A 21,048-nucleotide genomic window follows, 5' to 3' on the forward strand; every position below is an offset into this window, starting at 1 on the left:
CATCGATATTGAAAATCGTGTTTTAACGTTCTAATAAAGTTTAGGATTGATCCTATTGATTCATTTATAATATAGACGTTAGGTGGCATGAACCACTACTGTTATTTTGTGCTTTAGATTCTAAGTTGATGGCTTTGAGAACTTAAACCTTGTTGCATTGTATAACATGCTCTTTTGTTGTTGAATTGCATGGATAATGTGATTCTTGTTAACTTGTATTCAAATATGCTTTTGTTATGTTGTATGGATTACTCTAGACCTAGTTCAATTGTATTGAAAATGCAATTCATGTTAATATATGCTCAAGCATTCTTCTTGTCGTGTTCTTTAAATTATCCCAACCATGATTCGTTTCATACACGTATGTATATCATGATTCTTGCTGCTTAGACTCTAAGGTAGCTTAGGATGCTCCCCGAGTCTCACTTGGACATAGACGTTTGGTGGCATGAGCCCCTTTAATATGTTTCACCTTAAGGTGATAAATTTGTAAAATGCTAGGTCGATGCATGCTCATTTCCTACGAGTAGCTTTATGTTACTCACTCCTACGATACTGGGGCATATTTCAGGTACGAAGACTTGGTTCGTGAAGCCTAGCATTCCTTGGATGTCGAGTAGCTTTCAAGTTTCCATTTCATGCAAATGTTAGCATGAAATGTCATTTTGTAGACTTGTATGTCCAAATATGTATGTTTGATTCCATGTATGTAATGTGTACTTAAGTACACTCTTTTCAATGTATTTGATATGTATGAGATGAGGCCGGAGGCCAATGACATGTATATTGTATTTTATGCAACTTTTTAACTTCATGAAATGTTATGAAAAACTTGAAAAATCGCAAGTCATTGCTTCACCACGGTTGCATCGGGTGTGGGAATTCCATTTTCATTCTTTTATAGGGTCTTATTAATCTTGTATGAAGTGTGGACAAGGGCCAAACGGTCATTTGATCCCGTTTTGCATTTTTGGATTCCATGTTTTCCATTCCAAGTCCATTTTTGCCTTTTTTGCCCGTAAGGGGGTCGGATTTTGCATCGGCTATATTTTTAAGCCATGGACCATTGTAGCACGTCTAAATAGGTAAGTTACGTTTGCGTGCATAGTCGTTTCCAGGCAAAACCTCATCGTTTGTGTTTTGAGCCTCTTGCGAATTCATTTCGCATTTTTTTTGCATATTCTGATCTAGGGGCATTATGGACCTTTTACCTCAGTTTTATTTTCTTCTTTCAACATGGTCACTTAGAAAACATGATTTTAGGGGGGGTTTCTTTTTTGTGTTTTTCCAGAAAATGTCGTCTTGGTGCCCGAAATCGATCGCAAAGTTCAGTTTTTCTGTTTTTTTTTAGCAGCTTTTTGGACCTCCATGACCAGATTTCATGGAGGGGCATTTCGGGTATTCTACATTACATTTTTTTTGAATTCTCTTGCGACCCACATAGAAAATTCAATTTTGAGGGGGGTTTCTTCTTTGTGTTTTTCCAGAAAAATTCATCTACTAGCCCGTTTTTACTCTCTGTTCTGGCTGTTTCTGAAAAAAATGCTTGTAGCAGCTTTTTGGGTCCATCTTGACCTAGGATGTTCAAGGGGCATTTTAGGGAATTTATATCGTATTTTTTTGGTTTCTTCTGCATAGTCGGGTAGAAAACGTGATTTTAAGGGGGGTTTCTTCTTCGTGTTTTTCCAGAAAAACTCGTTTAAGGGTCCGTTTTAGCCTCGGTTCTGGAAAAAAATTTAATTGGAGCTTTCTGTCAAAACACTATTCCTGCCCAGATTTTTGAACTCAGAAAATAAGTCTAATTTTTTGAAACTTTGAGGCTTTATATCTTTTTCGTCCCGATTCCAAATCAAGTGATTTTTGAGTCTAAGTTTATTAGTTTTTGCTTGTCTATCCAATGGTATTCACGGTTACATCTAATTCTATCTGAAAAGACTATTTTACCCCTTGTAAATTACTCTTGCCACACTGATTTTAAACCCAAAAGTTGGTTTTTATGAAACTTTGACGTTTCATATCTTTTTCGTCCGGATTCCGAATCAAGTGATTCTTGAGTCTAGATTCATTAAATTTTCCCAGTCTATCTAACGGTATGCTCAATTGCATCCAATTTTGTCTGAAAAGACCTTTTTACCCCTTGCGAAGTACCCTTGCTGCATTGATTTCAAATCCAAAAATGTGATTTTTATGAAACTTTGGAGTTTCATATTATCCTCATCCGGACTCCGAATCAAGTGATTCTTGAGTCCATCTTGATTAGTTTTTCGTTGTCCTTCCAGTGGTGTGCTCGGTGGCACCCGATTCCACAGTTTTCAGAAATGACTATTTTGCCCCTGGGGGCTTATTTGTCATATTTTTGGTCTTTTGCTTCTGCGTCAGTTCTTATTGAGTTCCACGACCTCATGGAAGGTCATTTTGACTTTTTAGAGTCTTGTTTTCTGTTTTTGCTTCTGCATATCGGATCCGTTATCGAGTCAGTCTTCGGTTCATCACAGGACACGCTGGCCTAAAAACTAGGGTCGTCACATTCCATGGTGGTACAACCACATACTATATCATCCAAGTATCATAATTACAGTCCCAAAATACAATATTAAGATCAAATGTCTATGCTTTACAAGCCCATAGGTATAAGTATAATATTCAAAGTCCATAAGTCATCGTACAAAATACATTATGCTTAGTCTTACAAAAATAGAGTGACCCAAGTACAAAAACAACAAAATAAGCTCCTAATCCATACTAAGTCAGTGGTATAACATCGTCCGCCACTTCTTTCCCGTTTCCTAAAAAATGTTAAATATATAGGGTGAGCAAAATTACTCAGTAGGTAGTGCCTAAGACGCACCTCTTGAAACCCCGTGAATCTAAATAGAGAATAGGATAATAGGAATTTGGGGTCATGCAAAGCCGGAAAAACACAATATCAATTCTAAGTTCAAAGTAAAAAAATCTCGTGTCATGAATGCAATGTTATGCATGTTACTCCCCATTTTCAGAAAAACATCATTACTTCACAAACTGTTAATATAACCCGCCCTTTGGTGACTTCGCAGCGACACGAGAGAAGGGTTGGCTACTGTCCCTGACCTTTGGTACCTCCGCAGCGTCATTTGGGGCCCAGATAGCTCAACCACGCTAGGGCAATCTCCCTAATCCCTCTAGGCTATATTAACACGCCGGTCCTTTGGTGACTCCGCGGCGACTAGGTTTTTCTCAAAAACCGTTTCATCAAATTCTCTCCAAAATCCCTTTTTCATCTTTTTCAAATCATTTCACCCTTTTCATACCCCATGCTTTGAATGCATGTTACATGCCTTTTTAATACCATAGAAATTTGGGAAAAATTAATGTTACACAACTAGCATGCTTCCTCATAACAATTTTTAACAATTTAATGAACACAACAAGCATAGAAGATCAATAATTAGGCATACTTTCCATGTAGGACAACAAATACACATAATAGCATGCTTCACATACACAATTAAAATTATTTAAGAGATTATCAGTTCAAATCTAGCATGATTGACAACAATTAAAGTAGGGAAACTCACAAAGGAACAAGAATTTGAGTATTAGAGACCCCTACCTCTAAAGCAATGAAAAACCTCAAATTGATGCCCTAGATTTCGAAAATTAAGGAGTACACCAAATTAGAAATTGCTCCTATCAACTTGTAGGCCTCATCGTGAGCTTCAATTTGCCGCAAACGGCACTTCAAAATATTAAGAATTGAGGAATTAATCAAGCCTTGACTTTGGAAAATGAAAAAAACAAAGAGCCGAGAGGGAACAGAGAGACGGGAGAAAGAAAGAATTAGATTACAAAGAGCTACAAAAACATGGTCTTATGACCACTTAACACATTCCTGGGTCTCACCCTTTTTGTTTGAATTTTCTTTTCTCTTTTTTTTTTTTTTTCTTTTTTTTTTTTTTTTTTGAATTACACCTCACACACAAGTATACATATATACACTTATACAGACATTACAAATAATAAAATAATATTTTATTTACTATTTGAATATAATTAAAAAATAATAAAATAACATTTTTAATTTTACTATTCAAGTATAATAAAATAAATTTTTTTAATTTTATTTACTATTCAAGTATAATTGAATTGTGAAAAATAATAAAAACATTTCTCTAATTTTTATCTTGAAAAATAATAAATTAATAAAATAACAGTATTTGAAAATCAAAAGGAAAAACAAAAGTTTCATTTTGGAATTGTGGGATTTGTGAAGGAAATGATTAATTTTTAAAAATGTGAAAATTTAAAATAGAGTTAACAAATCGATTTAATTGCCATTTAAAATAAAAAAAATATCACAACAGAAAATGAAAACTCAAAGTGTTAGGAAGACCTTAATAACAGTTTTTGGACCGAATTAGAAGTACTCGACATTCGTCTACTATGTAAATAGGGAGAACATATAATTCATTTGTCCTGTTGTCAGCAAGTGAATCCGATTTCCTTATCACCGCACAAATGCCCAAATAACCAGAGCCCCTCACATCGTTTCCAATCAGCATTGATTTGTACATCGCGATCACACCACACACCCCCCTCCTGACACTTGAAAACAAACAGCTCTTTAGTGTTATCCTTCACTAAAGTGAATTGAGTGGTTAAAATAATGAGGAGGCCACCGTGCCTCTCCCGTCCTCCTCCTCCTTCTCCACCTCTACCTTTCCAACCTCTCAGACCAAACTTCCACTTCTCTCTCTCCACTTCGGCTTCTTTATTCCTCTTCAACTTCAAACCAAAGCGCTTTCACTTCCTCAAGCCATGCTCTTCCCTCAAAGAAACAAAGAAACAACAGACCCTTCAAAAAGCTACACCCGGCAACCCCCCACAGAGCCTCAGAAGGCTCTTGAATTTGGACTCCAAGGGCGACGGGGATGCCAAAGACGGCGTTGACAGTGGTGGTGATGGAGGGTTGGAAGGTGAGACTGCTGTTAGAGGGACCCTCTTGGCTGGTCTGTTGCTCGTCGGCGTTGTTGGTGGATTTGGGACTGTTGGGTACCTCTACAAAGATCAGATTAATGCCTTCTTGACGCAGTTCTCGGGCTTCATTGAAGGTAATTTTTCTCACAATTTGATACCCATTTGAATTTCTGGACGGTTTTGCTTGTGAATTGGTCTGAAAAATATGGGAATTCTGGATGCATTTGAGATTATCTGAGGATTTTGATTTCGGGGCTACAATCATTTGAGATTTCACTATATTGGAGCCTTATTATTGCCAATGTTTATAAATACTTTAAATTGATATTAAAATAGGTTTCCTGGTGGAAAATTTTGTCACAGTTTAGGATTCATTTAAAATTCTCTTCGAGTTTATTGTGGATTGTATGAGTTCAATTTTTAGTTCAAGTTTATTGGGCTGTTTCCTGTGTGTTCTGTCCGCAAGTTGAGATTTTCTTTTTTCTTCTTGTTTTCTTACTTATTATAGGCTATCTGTTTGAATTTTTGTGGGTTGATTTTCATGAAACTTCCTGAGTTTCAGAGTTTGTTGCTCAAAAGTTAAGACAGAAACTTAATATTATTTATTTATTTATTATTGTCATTTTTTAACCCTTCTAAAAAGCAAACCTTGTCACACGGGCCTCCCTAGTTGTGACGGACTGTCAAATGGACAAATAAATTTGCATATTTTTCTTAAATGTCCTCACATAGCAACGTGAAATGATTGCAGTACCCATCTCTCACTAATGAGACTTGACTTATTTGCTAACTTTGGAGTGAAAAGTTTTTTTTTTTTTTTTTTTTGGGGGGGGGGGGGGGGGGGGGGGGTCTATTTAGGGTTTGTGAATTAACTCTTGTCAGGAGCTTATTTGTTATTACTTATATAATATTGGGGCTTATGTGTAATTTCTGAAACTTGTTAGTATAAATAGAATGTGGTGGAAGGATGAAAGTATTCTCTCTCTCTCTCCTCATCTCTCTCTTTCTCTCATCCTCTTTCTTCTCTTTTTCTTCTTATACTTTACTATTGATTTGATTATATCTTAAAGTCAACATGGTATCAGAGCATGGTTTGTAAAGCTCTAGGTGTGTAGTTGAAACCCTAAGGCAACTTTGTGTAAACCTTAGTGGGTGTGAAGGGTTTTGAAGAGATTCCAAGATGAGATCTGTTTGAAAGGAAGTGGTGTTAATCACATCCAAGGAAGTAGGGTTTTGAAGTAGTGTTTTTGATCTGTTGCAGTCTCGATTGGTGTTTTTACGTGTTCGCATGGTTCTGCAACAACGGCTTTTTCTTCGTCGTTTGCGATTCTGGTATCGTCTACTTTGTTGCTTTCTAGGGTTTGTGTGGTGATTGCGTGGTCGCTTTTTTATGCATCTCAGAAGACGGTAAGTTTTCTAGTTGAAGTTTGTGTGTTAGAGAGGTGGTTCTCTACGTATTTTGTTGCTGCTTTTGTTTCTGAGGATTGTATACCCAGAAATTGTTTGATAAAATGTTTGGCTCAGAGGTGACTTCAAAACAAGCTGGGTCTTCTCCTAGTTTGACTCTAGTATTGGGAGGTAGTATTGATCACCATCCACGCCTTTGTATTACCAGTGTTAGGCTAGATGAGACGAACTATATGGAGTGGGCTCAATCTGCTCGTATACGTATCACTGGTCGTAGGATGATTGGCCATATCGAAGGGACTGTCATGTATCCCTCCAAGAGTGATCCGGAATTCAAAGAGTGGAGTGCAAATAATGCACTAGTTATGACGTGGTTATTGTAGTCAATTTAGCAAAGGATTTCTGTTTGTGAAAACAGCTAAAGAGTTATGGACGGCTGTGGAAGAGACATATTCCTCGATTGGTAATTTTGCAAAACTGTATGAACTCCAACAACATATGTAATTTTGCAAAACTGTATGAACTCCAATAACAGATTTTAAGATTCAAGTAGGAAGACCAAATTCTTGCTACATATTACCACACTCTACGTGGTAAATGGGAAGAGTTAGATCACTACCAAGACTACATACTTGTGTGTGCAGTTGATGTTAAAGCATTTCATGCTATGGTAGAAAGGAATCGAATCCATGAGTTCTTGGGTGGTTTGCATCCTTTTTGTTGATAACGGGATTGTCCATCAAACCTCCTGTATTGATATACCACAACGGTATGGTGTAGCCGAAAGAAAACACCGTCATATTATGGAGGTTGCCCGTTCTCTTCTAATTGGGATGGGAGTGCCTAAAAGTTATTGGGCTGATGCAACCTTAACAGTTACATATCTTACCAATCGGATGCCTTATAAGGTTCTTGGCTATCAACCCCTCTTCTCTGCCTTACACCATAACACTACCTTGTTTACTGTCCCTTCGAAAGTGTTTGGCTGTGTTTGTTATGTTCACATTCATCATCGCAAGGACAAAATGGACCCTAAATCCCCGATGTGTCTTTCTTGGATACTCCGCCACTCAGAAAGGGTATTGGTGTTATAACCCTACCACTCGTTGTTGCTTTGTTTGCATGGATGTTACATTCTTTGAGTCTCTTCCTTTTTTTTTTTCCACTGCTCGGGATTCTTTACAAGGGGAGACTACTATAGAAGTAAAGAATTTGTCGTCCATTCAGAGGGAATGCCCCCTTCCTTTGCCTGTTCCTATTCAGGGGGAGGTTCCCATTTAGGGGGAGCTTCTTACTGAGGTGCCTATGTCTAGTCCTTCTAGCACTAATGATTTGTAGCAGTGAAAGTAGCCAATTGTCTACACTGGGAGGGCAAAACAAGTCATCGACTCACCCCAAGACGAAGAAGTCTCCCTCTATCCAGGTAATTCCTCAGTTGACATTGATACTCCTAATTCTTTTCCCAATAGCATTCCTGTTGATCTTGTTGTCCGTATTGTCTATCGTAAGGGTGTTCGTAGTTATACAAAACATCCCATATCTCAGTTTGTATCCTATGATGCCTTATTTCCAATATATCGTGCTTTCACTTCGTGTATCTCCTCTGTATCTGTTCCTTCTAGTGTTTCAGATGCTCTCAATCAAACTCTGTGGAAGAAGCCATGCTTGAAGAGTGAAGACCCTTGAGAAGAATGGTTCTTGAGATATTGTTCCATTACCTAAGGGTAAGAAACCAGTAGGCTGCAAATGGGTCTACACAATTAAGTATCATGCAGACAGAACAATTGAGAGATATAAAGTCCGGTTAGTTGCAAAGAGCTTCACTCAGACCTATGGGATTGATTATTTGGAAACATTTGCTCCAGTTGCCAAGATGAACTCTATACGTGTCCTTTCTTTGGCGGCTAATTTGAACTGGCCTTTACATGAGCTGGATGTAAATAATGCTTTCCTTCATTGTGACTTGGAGGAAGATGTGGATATGACTATGCCACTAGGGTTAAAGCTTGCTAATGGTTAGAATTTAGTGTGCAAGCTAAATAAAGCCTTGTATGGGTTAAAGCAGTCGCCACGTGCTTGGTTTGAGAGGTTAAACACTGCTGTGAAAAGAGTAGGGTACACACGGAGTCGGGCAGATCATACTCTCTTCATCAAGAAACACCAGATTTGCACCACTGTCTTTATTATATATGTTGATGATATTGTTATTAGCGGAAATGATTCAAAAGAGATTCATCGAATGAAGTTATTAGTAGGGACAGAGTTCGAGGTTAAAGACCTCTGATTATTGAGATACTTTCTTGGCATCGAGGTGTGCAGATTGAAGAAAGGGGTATTCATTTCTGAGGAAAGTTTTTGAATAGGGAATTCTATATTTCCTTCATCGTTTACAGATTGTACAAGGCCTATATATACAAGAAAGGACACCTACACTCTAGGCTATAAATAAGGAAATAAATAAATGTACAAAGTCAAAGATTTGTAGCTGTACAAACAGCTTGAATCAGAGACTAAAATGAGAAGGAATCATTCCAATTTATTCAGGGAATAATTATGAATAAATTGGATCCGAATCTTGGGTCAACCGCGCCTAGAATCCCAGATTTTCTGGTGATCTGTTTTTCCACATTCCTCCTCAAGCTGGTGTGTAGATATCAGTCATGCCCAACTTGCCAATTAACTCCTGAAATTGTCCTTTAGCCAAACGTTTAGTCAAGGTATCAGCTAGCTGTTCTTTAGATCGGATATAAGGAGTGCAGACTAGGCCTCCTTCAATTGTCTCCTTGATAAAGTGTCTGTTGATTTCAACATGTTTGTTATGTCGTGTTGTACGGGATTGTGTGCTATACCAACGGCTGCTTTGTTGTCACAGTAGAGTTTCATTGGATTATTGCTTTCCAACTTCAGTTCTTTTAAAATAGACTTCAGCCAAAGTAACTTGCAAATTCCCAAAGCCATTACACGGAACTCAGCTTCAGCGCTTGATCTAGCCACAACTGTTTGCTTCTTACTCCTCCATGTCACCAAATTACCTCCTACAAAGGTACAATACCCTGAAGTAGAGCGTGTATCACTAAGTGATCCTCCCCAGTTTGCATTGGTGTAGGCTTCAATCTCCATATTCCCATTTTTGGAGAATAAAGTTCCTTTTCCTGGAGTGCCCTTGAGATATCTTAGGATCCCGAATGCAGCGTTCAGATGGTCTTGATTAGGAGCGTGCATGAACCTGCTGACAATTCCCACGGCATAGGCAATATCAGGCCTAATATGGGATAAGTAAATGAGCTTTCCAACTAATTGTTGGTACCTCTTCTTTTCCACCATTGGGCTTATGGTTATACCATCAATCTTGTGGTTGAAGTCAATAGGAGTATCTTCTGGATTGCATCCCAATAGACTGGTTTCCTAAAGCAAATCGAGGATATACTTCCTTTGTGATAGAAATATTCCTTTTTTTGACCTTGCAACTTCTTTTCCCAAGAAATACCTCAGATTTCCCAACTCCTTAGTCTCAAATTCTTTTGCAAGAGACTTCTTCAGGTCATCCCTCTTAATGTCATCATTACTGGTCACAATGATGTCATCAACATACAAAATTAGTACAGTTACCTTCCCCCCTCCTTTGTGTTTGTAAAGCATCGTATGATCTCCTTGGATTGCGTATATCCCTTATTCTGGACAGCCTTGGTGAAAATTTCAAACCTAGCACGTGGGGATTGCTTTAGCCCATAAAGAGATTTCTTTAATCTGCATTCTTTCTTTTCTCCAAAATTACCTTCGAAATGGAGAGTCGGTGGATCATCTCCTGTTGCATTGCCTAGTGGCCTTGAATTGTTGGAGCCTCTTGTTTGGGTCTGTTCGGAGTTATGTGGGTCATGCCTAGATCTACAAGAGGATTGATGGAGGTTTGGAGGGGGGTTTTGTGGGACCTCATGCTAGAGGGTATTGGAGGATGGTGCCCTTGGGTCTATGGTGGTGTTTGTGGAGGGAGCGCAATAGAAGAGCCTTTGAAGGAAAGGAGTCCTCGGTTGCTGTTCTCAAGTCTTCTATCATTGGCTCTCTCTTTTTTTGGGGTTCAGGTAGGCATTGTTGTTCACATGAGGAGATGATTGATTTTCTGACTTCTTTGGCGCCTTAGGCTCCTGTTCGTCTTTTGTATTCGGGACACGTTCCCCTTCTGAACGCTTTTTATGAATCATTTTACTTATCAAAAAAAAAAAAAAAAAAAAAAAAAAATTACCTTCTAATCCTTGCGGCAGCTCCATATACACTTCTTCCTCAAGGTCTCCATGGAGAAATGCGTTTTTTTACATCAAGTTGGTGCATTGGCCAGTCTCGATCTGCAACTATGGACAATAAAACCCGAACTGTATTCATCTTTGCCACGGGTGCAAAAGTTTCTTTGTAGTCTGTCCCATAGGTTTGTATGAAGCCTTTTGCGACCAATCTTGCCTTGTATCGATCAACCGAGCCATCTGCCTTGAATTTGACAGTAAACACCCATTTACACCCCACGACCTTCTTTCCATAGGGCAAATCAGCTTGTTCCCAAGGGTTGTTCTTGTTGAGTGCCCTCATTTCTTCCATCACAGCTTCTCTCCACTTTGAATCCCTCATTTGCTTCCTGAAGGGACTTGGGAATCTTTTCTTGACAAACATTAGCAGAAAATGCTTTGAAGGAAGGGTTAAGATTCTTGTATGAAATATAATTGGAGAGTGGATATTTAGTACAAGATCTTTTTCCTTTTCTAAGGGCAATAGGCATGTCCAGATCAGATTGGGAATCATTAGAACTCTCATTAGGGGACTCAGCTGGTCTCTCCAAGATCTCATTGGAATCTGAAGTGACCGTAGCTGGTTCAGGGATTGGGCAGTGCCCAGGTAATGTCCCAGCCTCCTTATCCTTGTTATTTCTTGTATAAGCCTTTAGTTCTTTAGTCTGCCCATCATTGGTTGCTGGTTGTTGATCAACCAACAGCTGTTGTTGCTGCTGTTGTGGCTGCGGTGGCTGCTGTAGTCCATGTAACTTGGCTCATTTTCTATACTCTTATGCTTGACTTCATCCTTAGAAATTTTCAGCAAACTAGTCGAAAAAAACTTCGGCCTTTTAACTATTTGAAGTGGGTTGAAGTCGAAGAATCCAACTAGCCAAAGTCTCTCTTGCAATAATATTTGGCCTTTCCATACTTTGTTTTATTCAATATGATCATTCTAGGTACTTAGAGAAATTTCAAAAGACATGGCCAGTGAATCGGCTATTCGGCTATTGGAAAGTAAGCATCTTCCACAGTACCTTATTCAACCTTCTAACCTCCACTTCCATCTAGGTTGGAAGGTTCAAACCGGCCGTTCATTCAGCCGATTCTTGCATTTTCTTCTCACATACTTCCTAGATGGAGGGGTAGTACTTTTTAAGGTATGCCCCATTAATGGGAATTAGATGGAGAATACCATCTAAGACCATTAATTGAGATGCATACCTTACAAGGATTTGTTCCATAAGGAAAATTCCTTCCTAATTTGGGATCCATTTTCTATATTTTTGCCCTTTTATTTCAATTGGGAATTGAACATTCCATACTAAGTCTCCTTTACGAAAAGACTAACTCTTACTTTTGCATTATATGCCTTCGTGAAATTCTCCTTTTGAATAATAACATGATCTAAGGCATTAAGACATACCTTGTCAAGGTCCTCCAATTCCACTAGCGTGGCATGGTTGTATTCTGCTAAACTTAGGTTGTTCTTTTCCTCTTGAGCTTTCTTAGTCTCATTTTCTGAGAAATCTTTCACTTAAATGTCATTGGTTATTCCAGCTGGAAAAGGATGCTGGTCTCGAACTTTCCAGATGAGGACTTGTATCCACCACATCCCCTTCCATTTAAGTGGGTTGATCAGGCTTAGGTTCAAACACCAATGGAAGGATCACCACCATGTTGCAAGAGAACTTATATGGTAGGCTTCCAAAGTGAATTTTCTTGTTACTGGTGGAACTCTGAGATATTTCCATCTCTGCACCTTCTTTTGTTGGAACATCCTCTTTCATCAGGGAGTCTCCAACTTTTGAAACCAGATCTAGCAAGTCATATGGACTTTTGTCCCTTCCTCTTGTTGGATGTTCAGTTAGGTCTGAAGGTTTTTGAACTTCCAATGACTCCTTAGTCCACCCATGATCATTCTACCATAGTTTCCTCCTTTCAACCCTTTTTCTTTGAAGTCTACGCTTTTTAGTGTGGGTTAAGGCTGAATCATCACGTATAGGAAACTTTGGATGGTCTACTCTCTTCCACCTCTTTGGTTGAGTGATGGGTGGCTTAACCATTCTTGGACGAATCTGTTCATTTCCTTTTCTGATCCATACCTCGGAAACCAACCTAGGTCTGGAATGAGTGTGGCTTTTATGATTTCTGCTATACCTTCCACTGGAACTTCTGTACTTTCCACTGGATTCTTTCGTTGCTATACTTTTGGGAAGGAATTCACATCTCTCCATTGCAGGTCTCCTTTGATGGGAATACCTCATTTCAGAATGGATGTGGCTCTCCTTTTCTGGAATAGTCACAGTTGTAGCTTTTTCCAACTGTTGGAATGTAAGTCTACTCTGCACTTTCCTTTTCTGTCCATGGTTGTCATTGGAAGGTCCCTCTACTTGCTTATCTTTCTGAAGGTCTTTTTGACCTCCTTCATTATGACATTTGCATTTTGGACAACCACCTTGCCAGATTAGGGATATCTGGGCTTGCCGGAGTTGCTTTTCCAACTCTGGAACAGTCTTTTCCATAGATGTTATTGCCCTCAGAATTTCCAACTTTCCTTTGGCTTTTGGGTCTGTCAAGTCCACATTTCTTCAGGGATGCTCTGGAGCCAAAGAAATGACATTAGTAGTGACTACTGCTGGAAATGGATTCCCATCCACTCCCATCACTTCTGGTTTGTCTGGAAACTTCTATTTTCCATCTTCAACCGCTTTTTGCATGATATTGTGGAAAACTACACAATTGTTAGTGGAATGTCTCAAAGAATTGTGAAACTTGCAATAGTCTTTTCCAGCCATTTCGGTGGTTGTTGGCATCTTATGGCTTGGAGTGTGAGTCAATTGATTATCAGTCATGAGCAAATCAAATATTTGCTCGGCTTTGGAAATGTTAAAAGAATAGCCTCTGGAAGGGTCTATGCCCTTTAACTTGGAACTGGAAGCGGCTTGCAAGTTGGTAATGGCCGCTTTTGGTTTGGACAAGGCCTCACATGTGTAGGCCTTTTTAATGTTGAGTTCAGACACGTTAACTTTAAAGTCTCTTTGAACATCAATGGCAAACATATCAGAATTAGGATTACGATAGTAGGTGCTCTTGGAAGAGGCTTTCCTGTCTTGTTCTTCATGAAGCAGTTCTTCATATTTAGCCACTTTGCTGGCTAAGTCAAACAAGTCATGAAATTTTACCCCTTCAAACTTCTTACGAAGTTCTAAGTCTAAACCATTTATAGCCATTTTCACATTTCTGGGGGTAAGGACAAATGACACTTATGCTTGGCTCTCCTGAATCTGGAAAGGAAGCCCTTTACTGACTCTCCAGGTAGTTTGTGAAGTCTGAAAAGGTCTGCCATGGAAACCTCAGGCTCAACCCTATAGAACTGAGTATGGAACAAGTCTTCAAATTGTTGCCAACTTTGGATAGAGTTGGCTGGAAGGTTGGAATACCACCTGAAAGCATACCCAGTTAGTGTATTTGGAAACAGACGTACCTTTAGCCATGGATTTGTTGCTGCTTCTCCATATTGGATAGTGAAACGGCTAATATGTTCCAATGTGGACCGTTTGCCCTCTCCATTGAATGTCGTAAACTCTGGAATTCTAAAATTCCTTGGATATTCAATTTCATCAACGAACTCTGGATAGGGTTTTTTATATGCCGGTCTTCCACCCCTTTGTGTTAGGCCAAACTCCTTGGAGAAATTCTGCAAACTGGCCTCTATCAAACATCATGGGCTGTGCAAGGTTATTATCTGACCAACCTTAAGGTTTATTGACCCCTTGATGCCCCCGACCTGCCATTGGCAGTGGGTTAGAAGGTTGTTCCTCTAGCGGTTTCTTCCTCCTTGATTTGGAAGTGGCTCCCTTGGAAAAGGTTGCCCCTAACCGCCATAAGAATGGCTATGTGTGGCCTCGGAGGTGTAGTCACTGCTGGCTGAGTGTTCATAAGTGGAATATTTTGCTGTCCTTGTGGAATGCGGTATGGAAACGGCTGGCCAGGATGATCATGCCAAGTCTGTTGTGGAATTCTAGACCTGTTGAGTGACTGGCATGGGCACTGATTGTGGAATGGACATCTGCGCCACTGGAGAGACCACAGGTGCTACTGGAATGTGGATCTACGCCATTGGAACAGAATGCACCTATTGCTGGTTTTGAGGGAATGAACATGCATGTTGTTGAGAGGTACTGCCTTCAACAAATGTGGTCAGCCTATTGACTTGAAAGGCTGATTGTTGAGTCCCTTCAGAATTATTTGGTCTAGAGGCCAAGTTTTGATTCAAACTTCCAAAAGACCGCTCTAATATAGATTCAAACCTAGGAGAGATTCGGTCTACCAAAACTTCTAACTTCCGCTCTTGAGATTGAGCGGCTTTTCCTGGATCTTGAGCATTGGAAAGCCATCATGCGGATGTTATCCATAATAGGTCCGTTTGCCATTGCTTGAGCAAACTTTTCAACCATATTTTTTTCTTCCGGTGCAACTCGTGAACTTTCCACTAGAAGTTCACTGGCTTGCATCTCTTCTACTTCGGCAGAGTCTTGGACAGACTTGCCTTGCCTTGCCTTCTTCCACCAGCCATGAAACAATCTGTTTAAATGTCTCGCCGGGCGTGCCAATATGTTTGGCTCACAAAAATCAGGGTCCCTTTCGGGTGAGTGGAAAGGGGTTTGCGGGCGTGCCAAGAACTGCTGTCGTTCCAAAGAGAGGCTCCAAACAATATTCCAGTTGGAGATTTTAGGATCAGGCGATTGTATGAAGGACTGGAATGACCACCTTCAAAGGTTCTTTTAGCCTTGAAAAATGACTTCGGAACTGTTCTAGTGTTAATGGAAAGAAAGACGGAATTTAAAGTGCAGGACTTTGAAATAAAGCAACTAAGATGTAATTGCTGGAATGTAAGAAATGAAGTGCTGGACTTGTAAGTGAAAGTACTGAAAACTACTTGCTGGAAAGTAGTAAAAAGAAGTGCTGGACTTAGATTAAACATAGTGTAAATTCATTGCTGGAATGAAAGATACATGGATTGAAATTGAATAGCAAAGATGCTATATTGATGTGTTGTGTGCGTTGAGCTGGATTTGCATGCTAGGCCTTAGTGTTCTATTTATAGAGTTTTTCTATGCAGCAGTTGAAGGTGGCAGTTCCAGCAACTTCCACTTGGCTTGTCCTTGGGCTGCCAAGTGTCCCATGATCTTCCCCAGCTTTCTCATAGTGTTGACATGTGTAAAATCATATTCTCTCATCATCTACAACTTATAAATAGTGGTCTTGGCAGTTGAATGCATGTTACAAGCATTTTCCCACGTTCTGGAAGTGCCTAGATGGGAAGGTGGTGGTTCCAGCAGCAGTTAAAACTTCCACCTGGAAGGTCCGGATAGTGCCACGTGTCCCATGTCTTAGTCTTCTCACAGTGTTGACACGTGTAAGAACATGATGTCCTATGAATTACAGTTTTGAAGGAGTGGTTTTGCTGGTTGAATGCTTGTTACAAGCATTTACTCCCGTTCTGAAACTGCCCAGATGGAAAGTTGGCAGTTCCATCAGCAGTTACACTTTCCACTTGGCTTGTCTTTGAACTGCCAAGTGTCCTATGTCTTGCTGGTTTCCTTCTTGTACGCAGAGTCCTTTTCTTCATAAAATCCTAAACCTAAACTATATACAAATTATATACTTATGTATATGTATATGCATGTTCTTCTCAATTTTTGGTAACTCCTTCCTTAGCTGAATTTTCTTCTTAGCACGTTTCCAAAGCATTTAGTCCCCACGATCAAGCAACTTCCTCTTATATGCACGAACTATATATACATATATATGTAAAGATATACTTCCCTATTTTTCTCTGTCTGGCCATCCATGTTTCTATTTTTAGAGACTTGCTTTGACTTGGCATAGATATTCGATGCACCTGGACATAAGGGTTTGCATGGTTGTTGGCACATCCCTACAAAGTAGGAGGAATTGTAGAACTGCGTTCCCCCCCTTTCTTCCTTTACTTGGTCAACCTTGACATATCCTGGAAATTTCCATATAGTAGTCTTATGCCCATGTGGGTTCAAATTGTTTTGGTGACCCATGGTGTCATCTGAATGGTTCCTTTCAAAACCCTATTTTAGTAGGACTAGCATACTATGGCAAGTTCCATCGCGACATGTCGCCTTTCCAGTGGCTAATATTGAGGGTATAAACAATAACTATTTCACATTACAACAAAATGACCAACATACCCTTATAAGAGATATTCCCAAATATACCCATATACATTTTTTTTTTCCTAGTTGGGAAACTCATACATACTGCCTTCACTGAGGCTCGAACCCCTGATCTCCCTTTGGGAAGTAGGAGCCTTGTACCGTTAAACCACAGGCCTGTTGGTCCCATATACGTTATACATTCTAACAACATCAATACAGATGGAGTGTAAAATAAAATATATACTGACATTAATATGCTTCAACAGTCTTTAATTTGTAAAAGAATGCATTTTTTTTTTTTAAAAAAAAAACAAAATATAAAGTTTTTCTCATGAAGTTCTTTTAGTGAACAGGTTATGGGCCAGCTGGATATGCTCTATTTGTAGCGGTGTATGCTGGATTAGAAGTAAGCATTTGGTTGTAGGTTTTATTTTCTTAGTACAATTCAAGTAACTGAATTTTATTATTTGTGTTCTCCTAGATCCTTGCAATACCTGCCATTCCATTGACCATGTCAGCCGGTCTTCTATTTGGCTCTGTTATTGGAACGATCATTGTCTCTATCAGTGGAACAGTAAGTTGATTGCTTGCAAGTATGAATGAGAGAGCAAAATTATAGCCCTCAGTACTTGAACTTCTATGTTTTTTTTTTTTTACCCTTTTCAGGTAGCAGCAAGTGTTGCCTTTCTAATTGCAAGATATTTTGCTCGGGAGCGTATTCTTAAACTAGTAGAGGGAAACAAGAAATTTCTTGCAATTGACAAAGCAATTGGAGAAAATGGGTTCAGAGTTGTTACGCTACTCCGATTGAGCCCTTTGCTTCCATTTTCTCTTGGAAACTATTTGTATGGACTTACATCTGTTAAGTTCGCTCCTTACGTGTTGGGAAGGTATGTTTCATGCTTATTATTTAATGCCTTCTTGTTTTATTGATTTCTAACTTTCTATCTTTTAGATTTTTAAAATGGATGATCTTTTTATTTTGTTGATTAATTTAAATATAGTATTATTATGTTATTATTATTATTTATTATATATATATATGTTGGGGGTGCGTTTGAACTCTTTTATGATGCATTTTTAACTTCGTCCTTGGGGTTTAATCAATGCTTTTCCTTCTAATTTACTAAAATTTAAAGCTTATCTAAATTAACTGGAGATAAAAAAGAAAAACTAATCAATGCTTTCATTGTTGAGAAATTGTTGAAATATAATTATGGAATATAATTATGCTTATGCCTGGTCTGTCCATTGTTTAGCCTAATTGACATTGGTTTCTGATGTCAGGCATTATTTTAATTGTTGACATTTCCAATTCTGATACAGTCAGCTCAACTCAACTCAACTCAATAAAACATTTTTCTAACTATTGGTGTCAGATCATTTTGCTCTATCTAAGAGCTTTACGCCTCAGTTAAGCCACATATATATATATATATCTTTTAACCATCTCAACTTTTGTTAATTTCTGTCATTCCCTTCCCCCTAACATTACCCTCCATAATACCACAACATTTGTTTTCCTGATCGATGCAGTTATTGTCGGTTGTTGCAAATAGCCACATCATATTAATTGATTTTATTTCATTTTATCTCTCTCTAATTGGAGCTACTTCAACCATCTCACAAATGTATCGATTTCTAATTTCATCTTTATTTTTTTGCACACATCCATCTTCTTATTTGCATGTTTGCCTCACTCAATTTATAAATTTGTCTTTTGTTAGCCTTCTAACATTCTGTCTCATAAAGTATGGTTGGCCTAATAGTAGTTTTATAAAAATTACCTTTTAATATTAAAGGTTTACGCCGATCCTAAAATAAGTCATAAGCACTCTTCTATTTAACCATCTGACTTTAATCATGTGATTAACGTTGACTACAATTATTTCTTCTTGTGCATAATCCCGGTTAAGTAATGAAAATGTTTCCTTTTAGGTAATTTGTGACCTTTGATATTCAATTCATCCACATTTGCAATTCTAATTTTACTTACATTTCAGATATTGAATTTAAGTTCTACTTATCTTAAACACTCTTGATTTTAGTGCTTCTCTATGTATTTTTGATTGATTACTTATACTTGCTCTAGTTTCATTTGTTAAAATTATAGCAAAAAGAATTCTCCAATTAATAGGTCTTATATGACTATAGCCTTAATGTTAGAACTAGGATCGTTCTGTTCCATGGTTGGAAACTTCAGAATTAAAAGGGTTTAAGATAAGTAGAAATAAAACTTAATATATGGAGTGTAACTTTAGTAAATCTAGAAATACAAATGAGGTTATGGTGAAGATTGAGAATCAAGAACCCCAAGGGGTTGGCTCAAGTGGATAAGAAGAACTTGGCCCTGGTGCCTCATGAAGTATCAGGTCTAAGGTTCGATTCCTCTAGGATGCAAGCAATTCCTTCAGAAAAGAAGAAGATTGAGAATCAAGAGGTACAAAAAGTGAACATTTTTGTTATTTAGGCTCCGATTAAATTTTGCACTTTTGCACAAATCAAGCAATTAGGGCAAATAATTCTCTCCTCTTACTGCTCAAACTAATTAAAAATGAAATCTCAACCAGTTTACTCAACTATGTTTGGCATTTCCAGTTATGGGTAGAACAAAGAGGAACATTTTTTGTTATTTTTTGTTTGTATCCGTGATCACCATGTACAGAGAAAAAGAAAGAGTGAGAGAGAGAGAGAGAGCAAAGAAGAAGATGATGGAAAAAAATCTGAAATAACTTTGTTTTGAAAGATTGAAAATTAGGGCATAAAAAAATAAGGCTTCAGAAAAAGAGAGGAAAAAGGAGATAGCAGATGCATACAGAATACACCGGAGAGAGTTCTAACGGTGGGTTGAGGAGCTCTCTTCCCTTCATTGTTTTTCTGGAGCCTGAAAGTGATACACAGTTCTGGAACTCTCATTTTTGTCGTTGTATTGAAGCAGGTGAACAGGTGTTATTATCTAAAGGTTAATATATGATAAGATATAAAATATAAAAATAATAATATATAATTTTAGTCGCATCGGATTATTAATGGATCGGATCAACCTTAATCCATATCCGATTTGTTAAGTTTAACGGATTATCGGATTCGCATCATTATCGGGTTATCGGATTTGCTACTCAATCCATATCCGGATAATCAAATCGGATTCGGATCAAAATCCAATCCATTGACAGGTCTAATAGGCCCTATTGTTTGAAGAATAACCTAAGAAGTATCCATCATCACTACAAGAGTCAAAATTTTCTAAATTACTTATCTCGCAAAATATTATTACATGGACTTCCAAAAGTATTAAAGTACTCAAGGTTAGGCTTCTTATCAAACCAAAGTTAGTGTTTCTTATTCGCGTTGGCCTTAAATAAACTCTATTTAGGGTTTGGCAAACAATATTTACAGCTTCAACCCACAAGTGTTGTAAAAGGGTTGACGCATTTAATTTTAACATTGACCTTCCTATTTCTTGTATTAGCCTATTTTTCCTTTCAGCTACCCCATTTTGTTGAAAAATTCATGTTTTATTCTTTGTTCTTCACAATATGGAATACAATCACTAAAGAATTTTCCACTTCTAGTTTTTTATTTTTTTTATCTTTCTATTCTTCTCATTCTGAATTCTTTTGACATATTGTTTATTTTGGTAAATGCTAGATTTCTTAGCTAAAAATACTACTCATGTGCACAGAATAATCATCAACCATTGCCAACATGTGTTCTTTACCACTTATAGTCTTAATAGGTATTAAACCAATTAGATCCATGATGAATTAATTTGGTAAAAGCTAGATTTCTTAACTAAAAATACTACTCATGTGCGCCAAGAATAATCATCAACCATTGCCAACATGTGTTCTTTACCACTTATTGTCTTTTTTTTTTTTTTTTTGGTATTTAAGATTTTTATAAAAGGCACTCAAAAGGGGAGCGCTCCCAAAGAAGACAACAGCCGACCAAAATCGACACTATAGCTTTAAGCTATCCACAAAATCCAAAAGACACTCCATTGAATTACAATCCCGCCCATTTACCCAAAAGAATAAAGAAGTAAGAATATTCTATTTAATAGCCCAAATGGGAGACTCCTCTCTTTCAAAGTATCTCCTATTTCTTTCGTGCGACAGACCCTACCAAAAATACAAAGGGGGGTGGCCCTATAAGCATCTCTGACTCGGCTCTCCACTGTACACCCTTTCTAAGTCTCTAACAAGTATACTGTGAATTTTGAGAACACCCAT

The 21,048-nt window shown here is 38.2% G+C and overlaps 1 protein-coding gene across 4 annotated transcripts in view; it reads left to right on the plus strand.

The window, feature by feature from the left end:
- Window positions 1–4,545: 4,545 nt before the first annotated feature.
- The window catches only part of LOC132273500 (uncharacterized), a 55,836-nt gene continuing 39,333 nt past the window's right edge, over window positions 4,546–21,048 (plus strand). For 2 of the 4 annotated variants that reach the window (XR_009470128.1, XM_059774457.1), the window contains exons 1-4: window positions 4,546–5,090; window positions 17,167–17,219; window positions 17,295–17,387; window positions 17,480–17,703. Coding sequence is in view for 3 of the 4 variants with exons in the window: in XM_059774457.1 (XP_059630440.1) it covers window positions 4,646–5,090; window positions 17,167–17,219; window positions 17,295–17,387; window positions 17,480–17,703 (815 nt within the window). In the remaining variant the exon portion in view is untranslated. The remainder of the gene's footprint in view (window positions 5,091–17,166; window positions 17,220–17,294; window positions 17,388–17,479; window positions 17,704–21,048) is intronic. The other 2 variants (XM_059774456.1, XM_059774455.1) reach the window with 2 other exon arrangements.

This window comes from Cornus florida, unplaced genomic scaffold (genome assembly GCF_030987335.1).
Source record: "Cornus florida cultivar Cherokee Brave unplaced genomic scaffold, ASM3098733v1 CherokeeBrave_3.0.0_Hap2_Chr09, whole genome shotgun sequence".
NCBI lineage: Eukaryota > Viridiplantae > Streptophyta > Magnoliopsida > Cornales > Cornaceae > Cornus > Cornus florida.